The sequence below is a fragment of the Salmo salar genome, chromosome ssa13 (genome assembly GCF_905237065.1).
Source record: "Salmo salar chromosome ssa13, Ssal_v3.1, whole genome shotgun sequence".
NCBI lineage: Eukaryota > Metazoa > Chordata > Actinopteri > Salmoniformes > Salmonidae > Salmo > Salmo salar.
The window spans coordinates 74,863,257-74,875,429 of NC_059454.1; the positions used below are offsets into that span (position 1 = coordinate 74,863,257).

At 42.5% G+C, this 12,173-nt stretch overlaps 1 protein-coding gene across 1 annotated transcript in view; it reads right to left on the bottom strand.

The window, feature by feature from the left end:
* Positions 1-439: 439 nt before the first annotated feature.
* Positions 440-12,173, bottom strand: part of LOC106568024 (collagen alpha-1(XXVI) chain) — a 41,750-nt gene continuing 30,016 nt past the window's right edge. The window contains exons 4-14 of the mRNA XM_014138026.2: positions 10,996-11,057; positions 10,756-10,882; positions 10,458-10,565; positions 10,171-10,293; positions 2,408-2,491; positions 2,171-2,223; positions 1,975-2,037; positions 1,819-1,854; positions 1,669-1,713; positions 1,339-1,423; positions 440-1,152 (exon numbers count right to left, since the gene is read on the bottom strand). Coding sequence (XP_013993501.1) covers positions 995-1,152; positions 1,339-1,423; positions 1,669-1,713; positions 1,819-1,854; positions 1,975-2,037; positions 2,171-2,223; positions 2,408-2,491; positions 10,171-10,293; positions 10,458-10,565; positions 10,756-10,882; positions 10,996-11,057 — 944 coding nt within the window. The 3' untranslated portion in view covers positions 440-994. The remainder of the gene's footprint in view (positions 1,153-1,338; positions 1,424-1,668; positions 1,714-1,818; positions 1,855-1,974; positions 2,038-2,170; positions 2,224-2,407; positions 2,492-10,170; positions 10,294-10,457; positions 10,566-10,755; positions 10,883-10,995; positions 11,058-12,173) is intronic.

Genomic DNA, 12,173 nt, shown 5'->3' on the forward strand with positions numbered 1-12,173 from the left:
GTACAGATGAACGTGGTACCTTCAGGCGTTTGGAAATTGCTCCCAAGGATGAACCAGACTTGTGGAGGTCTACATTTTTTTCTGAGGTCTTGGCTGATTTCTCTTGATTTTCCCATGATGTCAAGCAAAGAGGCACAGAGTTTGAAGGTAGGCCTTGAAATACATCCACAGGTACACCTCCAATTTACTCAAATGATGTCAATTAGCCTATCAGAAGCTTCTGAAGCCATGACATCATTTTCGGGAATTTTCCAAGCTGTTTAAAGGCACAGTCAACTTAGTGTATGTAAACTTCTGACCCACTGGAATTGTGATACAGTGAAGAAGTGAAATAATCTGCCTGTAAACAATTGTTGGAAAAATTACTTGTGTCATGCACAAAGTAGATGTCCTAACCGACTTGCCAAAACTATAGTTTGTTAACAAGAAATTTGTGGAGTGGTTGAAAAATGAGTTTTAATGACTCCAACCTAAGTGTATGTAAACTTCCGACTTCAACTGTACATTTCTCGGCAGTCTTCATGTATTTTATATGCGGTGAGCATAAATTGTACAGTTGTAAACTAACAAATAGTGTTTCAAGTTAGAACCCATGTATTTAAGTTCATATACAGCACCAACTACATAAATATCTGATAGGGTCCATTGTCTGCTACCTAGACTTTAAGAATATGCATATGTTGAGGCCAGTGCCAGCACCAAAGTTACACAATTACATTGGAATAACATGACTACGATAATGACAACAGTACTAAAAGTCAATGTATAAAACACACATTATAAACAGGCCAAATTCAAGAATCTGAGTAAGAGAAGGGGTCATTTTGCAGACGCTAGGTCGTCCAAAGCCCAGACTGATGGAATTCTGTGCTTCCATGAGGATTGACTGGTCATACACTCTGGCCCAGAGAACACATGGTACATCCATCTCAGTCTCTTAAACAATCACAGTTCATATACAAACCATGCTCTTTACACCCATTGGCATGACCATCTACTTGTCCCCCCTCCTCACTCTTTCCTCTCCATTCAGCTTCCGGTCTCCCGTGGCGAGAGAGTGAAGCAGGGTATTGGGTCCCGCCCTTTTGTTTTTAAACATGGGCACCAGGTCTGACAGGATGTCCAGGCCAGAACCGGGTTCTAGTGGGTTCTCTGAGAAATGACCAAAGAGAGGGAGGAATGGATTGGGGATGGAGACAGAGGGAGAACAATTTAATCTCACGCTCACAAGGGCTCTCCAATAGAAAATGACTTATCACTGAGAGACACAGTATAAATCTCTAACAACACTGTAATTCCTAGAGACCCTGTTGTTCTCTGAGTAAGGGTGTCTCTCACCATGAATGCCGATCATGTGCTCCAGAATGAGAACCCTCTCAGCCAGGATCTTCAGAGCCTCTCTCAGCTGCTGCACCCCCTCCCCCTGGACAGAACCACATCACTATATCAAGTTTGGCTTCAAGTTTACCTACCAAAGTTCAGATTAAGCTTCCATCAGGAACTATATGTTAAGGGCTGTTTATTTATCACAGTACTATTATGATATACTGTATGCCTACTGCATACTACTACTGTGCTACTACTATGCCCGCTTTTTCAAAAGCGTGAGGTATGGAAGGTGTGTCTCTGAGGACTCTTAAATCATATAGAGGGAATGTGTAGGGTCACCTCAGCCTGGCTATCTCCTGGTTCACCCTTTGGCCCTGGTACACCCTAAAAACAGCATCACAAATGGGAAAAACACAGGTGGTTGGCAAAGAGTAACTAAATGTATATGTGTGTAAGAGCAGAAATGTTGTACTCTCACTGTGTACTCACTGGCTGGCCATGTTCTCCCCTGAGTGCTGGGGGTCCCTGTGAGGAGAGAGAAGCTGTATGAACGATGTAGACTCATGTCATGTATAGACTGTACAAAGAGCATTTCAGAGTGGAATTGAAAGGGGTCTCTTTAAAGGCAGTTCTGCCAAGCCTCACCCTTTCACCAGTGTCTCCTTTAGGTCCGCGATCCCCAGGTTTGCCTGAGGGACCAAACCCAGCCTGGAACACAGAGATAGAACTTCTTGAATTAATCTCCCGTTGACATCAATGCATGATTTACGAGAGTAACAAGCACATATATCAAGTTGTACATCAGGATGCACATTAAAGTCCAATGTTATACTGTACATACGTTTCTGCCTGGGCTACCTGGGTTTCCAGCAGGCCCTGTGGGTCCAGGCCGGCCTGAGGAGTTGGAAAATGGAAATGATAGTTTTCCAAGTATTCTTCCAATATCCACTTAAAGGTCACACTACGTGGCTAGCTGATATGGCGAAGAAGTATTCTAATTTCCCCTTAATAACATTATTACACAATTATCATTATGGCTTCATGGCCATGCCAGCGGGAGTGTGAGTGTTTTTTTTACCTGGGGGTCCAGGGGGTCCGATGGGGCCTGGGGGACCAGTCACATCTCTCTGGTTATTCCGTGAAGGGAGCGCAGCCTCTTCATCTGTACCCAAAACAAAAAATGTCATGGTTTAAGTACAACAGGTGCTCACTGTGCTCTAAAGCAGAGGTTGTCAACCTTTTCTTTCCCAGGGACCCCCTCCCAGGTAAACCGACGATCCAGGAATCCCCATCATACGTTAACAAAATGTTTTTTTCATGTCTTGTCTTATCATCAGGTGAATGATAAGGTCAAGGAGAAGTAATCAACATTTTAAAATGAATAGATTTGCTAGATTGTTTTTCATTATTTTGACCTACCTACATTATAATTAGAAGAGGAAGTGTAAACTCTAACATAGCCTATTAGCTAGAAAGGAAATCTCCAAACACATTTTTGCTAAAAGCATCTGTTTAGCAGGTTAAACAAAGTATAGCCATGTGTTGGCAAAAATGATATCAAGGAAAGTTACCAGCAGTCAGCAGCACTTGCCACACCTGTAGCCTATTCTATTCATAGGTGTTTTTTCAAAGCCCATGTCAGATATTCCAGTGAGTGTAATTGGCTCAACATTAGGAGTTCAGAAATAAAGTTGACATCCTTAGAAAGAAGATATTCTCCTATTTTCTACTGTAGGTATGTCATTAAAAATGTGTTTATTCTGTTGTTGCTAGCGATATTCATAAAAACAGTTTAAATATATGTTTAAGCGCCCCCGGCAGTTCCTCCGCACCCCGGTTGAATAGTCCTGCTCTGAAGACATACTACATGAACATACTGCAGGGATGGGCAACTCATCATGAGGGGCCACAATGATAACATGTTTAGAAAGCTGGCCGCTAAAATGTACCTGACATGGCTAATTGACTGACTATCAGTCATTGACAAGAGGAAAACTGATGATGCACAGCCACATTTCTAAATTGCACCTTGTGTATTCTACTATTCCAACTCATAACAGTAAGTTGAGAACCCAAAGTAGTCCCCCCCAAAAAAAGGGAAATTGGGGAAAGGGGAAATTGATCCGAGGGCCCATCCCTAATGTACTGCGTGTACAGTATGTACTACAATTTGAGTTAAGAGTAGCCTATTTCCATTATTGACATAGCTCTGGTGGTTTTTTGGGTTGTGAATTATTTTCAAACATTGGAGATGATAAGCTGTCTTGGTTGCTTGTCACTGTGGGTGTGCTGTGGGGTAAGGCCACACTCCTTATGGTCATTGGTTGAGGTGGGGAGCAGTGGCTCTGGTACTAACTAGTTCAGCATCCCACCACAGATAGGGATACACAGGTGGACAACTTCAATATCCTTTGGAGCAATCCCACTGGAAGTCATTTTTCTGGTGTACCATCAAGTTGTCTGAAGTAGACTACTTCATGTAGTAAACACACACACACACACACACTACTCCTCCTAACCCCAAACTCCCTGCAGCATTGGGGTTTGACTTGAAAACCTTGCCTTGCCGTTTTACTGAGCAGGTTTCTGGCTCCAAGGCGGCCGGGGTTGCCAGATCAGGCTGCTGTGCTGACAGGTTACAAATTGGGTCTGACTTACAGCAGGCAGACTGAAGCCAGAGCCCAGGCTTAAACAAAGCCAGTCCACCACAGTAATCAAATACAGCTTTCCATAGACATCTTGCGTGGGAGTCTGCTGCCCTCTGCTGGTCAAAACTAGGAAGTGCCTGAGATGGAGGTCAAGAGATCATGTCTCGACTTCTACAGCTTACAGTTTTACAATCCATATAGTTCAGCCAGAGTTATCTACTAAATGTTACAGCATGAATTAATTCTATACACGTTAAAATATTAGACTGTAGGGATACATATGCTGAGTGTTTTGTTTCACATTAGGTCATTTTCCCTCTAACACTCATATATCACTACCGCTGACTGCCCTTCAAATCAAATTGTATTTGTCACATGCGCCGTGAAATGTTTGCTTACGAGCTCTTCCCGACTATGCAGAGTTAATAATAATACACAAATAGTAACACAGGAGGAATAAAATACACAAGAATGGTGCTATATACAGGGAGTACCAGAACCAGATTAATGTGCAGGGGTACGAGGTATTTGAGGTAGATATTTACATAAAGGCTGGGTAAAGTGACTAGGCATCAGGATAGATAATAATTAGAATAAAAAACAGAGCAGCAATAGCATATGATGGGTGTGAAAATGTGTGTGTATGTGTGCGTGCGTGTGTGTTTGTGTGTGTGTTGTGTTGGAATGCGTGTGTGTTATGAGCGCGTGTGCGTATCAGAGTATGTGAGCGTAGCGGAGCGTGCCCAATTTGACTGGAGCGCGGAGCGAGATTCCCAAAGGCTGGAGCGTCCACCTTCTCGCCGGCTCCAAATTCGCTCAAGTAGCGCTCACTTCAAGAGCTCAGGGCATGCCCGGACCAGCATGCATTTGTAGTCTCCTTGTGTGCTGCTATAGCCCCTTGTTGTAGCTACTGTCATGGAGTTCACTAAATATTTTCAGAAAACTGATATATCACACAGGTGCAAAATCAAGGTGACTTACAAAGATGAGGACTTAAAGCAAGAGAGAGAGTGTGGTGATGTAGTGCCCACTAAAGAGTCAATGTGGAATCTGAAAAGATACATATTCCGAAAGCATGATGGTGTACTTACTACATGCACATGCTAAAAGAAAGGAACGAGGTGGGTAGGAATCTAATCTAATTGTGTCATTGTAGCGAAGCATTTATAAACTGAAAAGCAGATCTCTTAAATGTTTCGTTCATTTTTGTTTTATTATCTATACAATAGGCCATAATTGATTTTGGCCCAATAGGCCTGGCATATTCCCACGTTCAAGAAGCTTTCCGTTTTGATTGGGTTATTTTGCCTAAAAACCTGTAGTATTGAAAGTAATATTGAAAAATACAATATTGTCTGCTGCATTGCATGAGCCTGAAGCCACAGACGGGCCAAACTCAAGTTTCTAAAAATGAATTCAAAAGGCACTAATAAGTCGTTTTTCGTTTAAATTTGTATTTAATTCTAAGTAAGGCACAGCCTATAAACCCAATTTATAGACTATAATGATTTAATACAACAACATGTTTAAATGTTGAGCGGTTTATGTCCCTACTAGCCAATTGTGTTGCACTCGCAAATGCTTCACAATGTATTTATTTGTCGGCTATAGCCTTGAAATAATTGAAATAATATAGCCTAAATAATTCATTTTAAGCAGCTAATAGGCTCCCTGCCTGGCTCCTGGCCTATTTAGAATGTTTATATGCATGTAGCCTATTTGAAATTTGTATTTGCATTTATTATGGATCCCAACTAGCTGGTGCCAAGGCAGCAGCTACTCTTCCTGGGGTCCTGAAAAATTAAGGCAGTTATACAATTTTTTAAATATTAAAATACATTCATTACAGAATTCATAACACTAAGTGTGTGCCCTCAGGCTCATACTCCAGTACCACATATCAACAACACAAAATCCATGTGTATGTGTGTAGCGCGTATGTTATCATGTGTGTTTATATGCATGTGTCTGTGCCTATGTTTGTGTTGCTTCACAGTCCCCGCTGTTCCAGAGATTAGCCAGAGATTGACATGCATATTATTAATGTTTGCTCTCTGTGTTCATCTAAGGGCTAGAGCCCATAGGACCTGCCTTGTTGATAGTGCCAGGGTCACTCCAAGCAGTTTAGTCACCTCAACTTGCTCAATTTCCACATTATTTATTACAAGATTTAGTTGAGGTTTAGGGTTTAGTGAATGATTTGTCCCAAATACAATGCTTTTAGTTTTTGAAATATTTAGGACTAACTTATTTCTTGCCACCCATTCTGAAACTAACTGCAGCTCTTTGTTAAGTGTTGCAGTCATTTCAGCCACGTACATAGACACACTGGCTTTACTCAAAGCCAATGGCATGTTGTTAGTAAAGGTTGAAAAAAGTAAGGGGCCTAGACAGCTGCCCTGGGGAATTCCTGATTCTACCTTGATTATGTTGGAGAGGCTTCCATTAAGGAACACCCTCTGTGTTCTGTTAGACAGGTATCTCTTTATTCGCAATATAGCAGGGGGTGTAAAGCCATAACACATACATTTTTCCAGCAGCAAACTATGATCGATAATGTCAAAAGCCGCACTGAAGTCTAACAAAACAGCCCCCACAATCTTTTTATCATAAATTTCTCTCAGCCAATCCTCGGTAATTTGTGTAAGTGCTGTGCTTGTTGAATGTCCTTCCCGATAAGCGTGCTGAAAGTCTTTTGCCAATTTGTTTACTGTAAAATAGCATTGTATCTGGTCAAACACAATTTTTTCCAAAAGTTTACTAAGGGTTGGTAACAGGTTGATTGGTCGGCTATTTGAGCCAGTAAAGGGGGCTTTACTATTCTTAGGTAGCGGAAGAACTTTTGCTTCCCTTCAGGCCTGAGGGAACACACTTTCTAGTCTGCTTAAATTGAAGATATGGCAAATAGGAGTGGCAATATCATCTGCTATTACCCTCAGTAATTTTCCACCCAAGTTGTCAGACCCCGGTGGCTTGTCATTGTTGATAGACAACAATATTTTTCTCACCTCTTCCGCACTCACTTTACAGAATTTAAAATGACAATTCTTGTCTTTCATAATTTGGTCAAATATACTTGGATGTGTGGTGTCAGTGTTTTTTCCTGGCATGTCATGCATAAGTTTGCTAATGTTGCCAATGAAAAAAAGTAGTTGGCAATATCAGTCGGTTTTGTAATGAATGAGCCATCTGATTCAATGGAGCCGAGTTTGCCTTTTTTCCCAACATTTCATTAAAGGTGCTCTAAAATGTTTTACTATCATTCTTTATGTCATTTACCTTTGTTTCATAGTGTAGTTTCTTCTTCTTTTTATTCAGTTTAGTCACATGATTTCTCAATTTCCGGTAAGTTTGCCAATCGGTTGTGTAGCCGATTGTGAGCTTCTTACGTTTACCTTTTCATGTTTATTCAAATACTTTTCATTAAAATCTTATGGTTTTGTTTCCATACTTCAAAAACCAAATGGTAGGTCCAGTTAGTCACAAAAATAGATTGGTGTTGGTTAAATAGTTATTTTAGTGAATGGAGTGAATTTGGAATTACTTCCTGTGAGCATGGAGCGGTTTTTAGCAGAGCAGTTGGAAAGGATGTGGAGTGCCAGAGCCACGGAGTGGGATTTCCAACCGCTCAACTCCGCTCACATACTCTGGTGCATATGTAGTTTATGTGAGTGTGTGTGGGTTTTATGTGAAAGTGTCAGTGTAGTGTGTGTGAGGGAGTGTGTATATAGTGTGTGTGTATATATAGTCTTGTGAGTGTGCATAGAGTCAGTGCAAGATAGGTTCGATGCAGATAGTGCGAGAGCTAGCTATGTACTGCCCCACAAAATTGTTAAACATAGCAAGCCATTCGCTGAAGGCAAATTCATTAAAGAATGTTTAATTGACTCTGCAGCAATACTTTGCCCCGACAAGAAAGAGCTGTTTGAAAATGTTTCCCTGTCAAGACGAACAGTGACACGGCGTGTTGAGGACATCACTGAGAATATGGAACAGCAGTTGAAAGACAAGGTAAAGGATTTCACCTATTTCTCCTTGGCCCTTGATGAGAGCAGTGATACACGTGACACGCTGCAGTTGTTGATATTCTTACGAGGCATAACCCCAGACTTTGAAATTACAGAGGAGCTGAATTTCAAACTACAAGGGAAGGGCCTTTTTGCACATCAGATGTACAGCCTTGTCAAAGCCTTCAAGGGAAAATTACTCCTCATAACCCGCCAAGTAGATGCGAACAATCTCACCCACCTTCCGACACTACTAGTCTGTTCCCTATCAGATGACCAGCGGGAGAAGTATACATCGCTGCTGTGTGCTTTGAACGGTGAGTTTTCCAAGTGTTGGTTTCCTCTCCTTTCACCTGCAATGTGAATAACGCTCCCACTGACCTGCAACCTGAGCTTATTGATCTTCAGTCTGATGCTGTGATTGGAGAACTATTCAAAACAATGTCACTGACAAGGTTCTATGCATCTCTCGATGAACAAAACTTTCCAAAGATTAGGGGTCATGCTCAGAAGATGTTTGTACTGTTTGGGTCAACCTATGTATGTGAACAGACATTTTCAGTGATGAAATATAACAAGTCAAGGCACAGATCGTCTTGTACTGACTCACCTCTCAGCAATCCTGCGCATAGCGACGTCAGAAACTATACCTGAGTTCACTGCTCTAGTCAATGCCCATCATAGATTTCACTCCTCACACTGATTGAGTAGTTTAAATGTAATATTGAGCTGATGTACATGATGTACATTATGTCACATGATGTATATTCCTGTAATATGATTCTGGCCCGCGATGGCCAAAATATATTCTAATGTGGCCCTTCATGGAAAATAATTGCCCTGGCCTGTCCTATTGTCACGACTTCCACCGAAGGTGGTTCCTCTCTCTGTTCGGGCGGTGCTTGGCGGTCGGCGTCGCCAGCCTACACGCCATCACCGATCCTTTTTTCCTTTTCCGTTTGTTTTGTCTGTGGTTCTTTCACACCTGGTTTCATTTGCCTTAATTTCTGTGTGTATAATTAGCCCTGCTGCCTGCCTAGGTTTGTGCAGGATTATTCATGAGATGTTGCTCGTTAAGGTTGTGCCTTATTTGTTTTCACGTATTATACCAAGTGTGTATAAGTTTAGGAGCGTTGTTTTTTTCCCCCTCCTTCCGTGAGTACTGGTTTCTCTGTTGTCTAGGGCGTTTATTTTGGTATTGTACCTGACCTGTATGTTTGTGGACTTGCCTATTAAATAACGCATCTCTGACATCTCTGCTCTCCTGCGCTTGACTCTTTCACCTACCTCTAAACACACGCTTGTCACACCTATATTGTCCTTCTCCCTTAGTGTGCATATTTATTTCTAGTTGTAACTACTATTCACTATTAGACTTCACATGTCTCACCCACTAATACTACTACAGGAAGAAGGTAATAAGACTCCAGGATTACAGGAACATTCTAGTCATCCACACAGAGGCCAACTGACAGGCTTTATGGGGACTCTTGCTTGACTGATAAGATATAAAACCTACAGGTATAGGACTTTTTCCAAGGCCTTGTGAGGGCTCAGTATGCTTAACTAAACTCTACTTCTTCCTCTGAGTGTGACTATATTATAGCTCTTGGCAGACCTGTTGCCTGTTGTCCAATGAGGGTTCTTTGATTAGGAACAGAGAGTTTTAACAGGCAAAGAGAGGGCTGTTCCACTGATGGACTTCCCAGATATGGGCCAATGGGACACCTGGCATGCTGAACTATACTGTACACAGGCCCTATAACTTCATAAATGGTCCGTGAACTCCGGGCTATAGGTGAAACTGCACTATGCATGTCAATTGGCTTTAAGGGGTGTCATGACATGTTTCTCTTCCTTCCATAATATGTCCCCCAGTTGGTAGAGGAAATAGGTGAGAGAGTAATGTCTCCAAATATTATCAATTGATTGCTATCAGACCTTTGAAACAAGGTCTCCACATATATGTTTGGCAGATGGCCCGGAAATAATGGATATTCCAAAATGTCCTAACTGTCAAACTGCCAATGGCAAGAAAGGGGTCAAAAATCACATGAGAGTCCTAAAACACTTTCAGAATGAACCATCAGTCATATAAATAAAACTAGTATCCCTATAGGGCTTATGACTTTCATTTCTTGGTGTAGTTCTTGGATTTCGTTTCTTAGTGTAACAGGGATACTCACACTGGCCCAGCTCCCTCAGACCAAACACATCTCCTCTGTGAGAGAAGGGAGAGGCTGGCCCCGGAGACCCCGCTGGCCCAGGTACACCTCTCTCCCCTGGGGCTCCTCGCTGGCCCTGGGGCCCTGTGGGAACCACAGCACAGTCTGCCTCAACACAACACTGTCTTTACACATAACATACTAATCGAATGTGTGAACATGCATGCTGTATGTGCAAGTGCCAAACTGCTTGGTACCTTAAGTGGTAGTGTATGGGTGTGATACAGATGTGGGGGTAAGACTTATACCTCTGGGTCCCATGGGTCCAGATTTCCCTATGAGGCCTGTCTCTCCGGTGCGTCCAGGGGGTCCCGCCACACCTTGGGGTCCAACTGGTCCTGGGGGGCCTCTTGCTCCTTGAACAAAAACTAGTTAACTCAGTCAGAATCCCACCTGATTCAGACACTTTTCTTTTTATACTTGGTGCACTTTTCTGTAAATTGATAACACAACAGAGTCAAATAGCTGCCATGTAAAACTATGGAGGAAGAAAAGTGAATAGTTAACCATCTGAGGTTCATGAGGTCCTGCAGTAAAGTCTCTCACCTGGAAGGCCAATGGTGGGGGGAGAGATGGGGGTGGGCTGGGCTGCTCCCACCTCGTTATCTGAAGACCTATCTGGGGAGGATCTGAATGGGAGAGGTGGTGGTCCTGCCTCCTCCAGTAACACAATCTGACACAAAACAAAGTAAGATTAGTGTGTTGAGATATGAGATATGAGGCCTTGTTAATAGGTTCATGTATGCAGTATTGTTTAAATAACATGTTTGGTTGATGCAAGCTTACCTTGGACTCAAGAATATTCAGTCTATTATTCATATCAGTATAGCCAGTGCAGTTCATACATTCTAGGAAGAGAGAGCAAAAGAAAGAAAGAAAGAAAAAAATTAAGAAAAAGAAAAAAGAAAGAAAGAAAGAAAGAGGGAGGGGAGAGAGAGAGGTAACAGTTAGTAAGACATTGTAGCTTGTTGCTTTAAGTGAGAGATACCATATTATCTCTCAAGTTAGCAGAAACAGATGAGACTCATACCTTTGTCCTTTCAATACATCCATACCAATTCACAGTGCAATGGTGTGCATTTGCAATAATGCAATTCCAATAGTAGAGGACATGGTTTGGCATATGGTTTGGCTTAAGAAGATACACATTTTCTAGCCAGACTAGCACAAAAGATAAAAACAAACACACAGTGTGTTGCGTCAGACTGTGTTGTTGTAAGAGACAGAGAGAGGGTTCATGTAGTGGCTGGGACATTATGAAGTGTGCCAGTCAAAGCAGCAGCACAGCGGCATGGTGACACAGGATGGAGAGACAGCAAACGCCCTGTGCTTAGATGACATACAGGCTGGAGAGAGGGAAAGAAAGTAGTGAGAGGGAGGTGAGAAATTGAGAAAATGACGGCGAGAGAGAGAAAGAGAGATGGATAGACGAAGAGTGAAAGAGAATGATGTGAAGCTTGCCTGGCAGCCTCCCTGACCATCAAGCTTCTCTCTTTGCCAGAGAAAAAAACCTTCCCTCCTCCTTTTCCAATTCTACCAACTCCTGGCCAAAGTGTCCTTCTCTGTCAGGCAGCTCTGAGACTTGGCATCAGCCATGTGTTCAAACGGCACTGCCACTCTGGCCCGCTCCAGTGCTTGACAGAGACACCCACCACGGTCTACCACCTCTGACAGGACAGCCTTACCGCTGCCTGCTGCCCGGTGCCCGTCTCTCTGCCAACATGCCATAGCAACATCACGCTATGAAGGGCAGAGAGGGGCCAGGGCCAGGCTGTCATGTCCTAAAATGCTCTGGGATTTGGAATGGAACATAGTACAACCACCCTTAGTTCATCTACTGATACTGTATGATACCTACTGTCGGAAGTTTACATACACTTAGGTTGAGGTCATTAAAACTCATTTTCAACCACCATATTTTTGGCAAGTCGGTTAGGACATCTACTTCGTGCATGACACAAGTA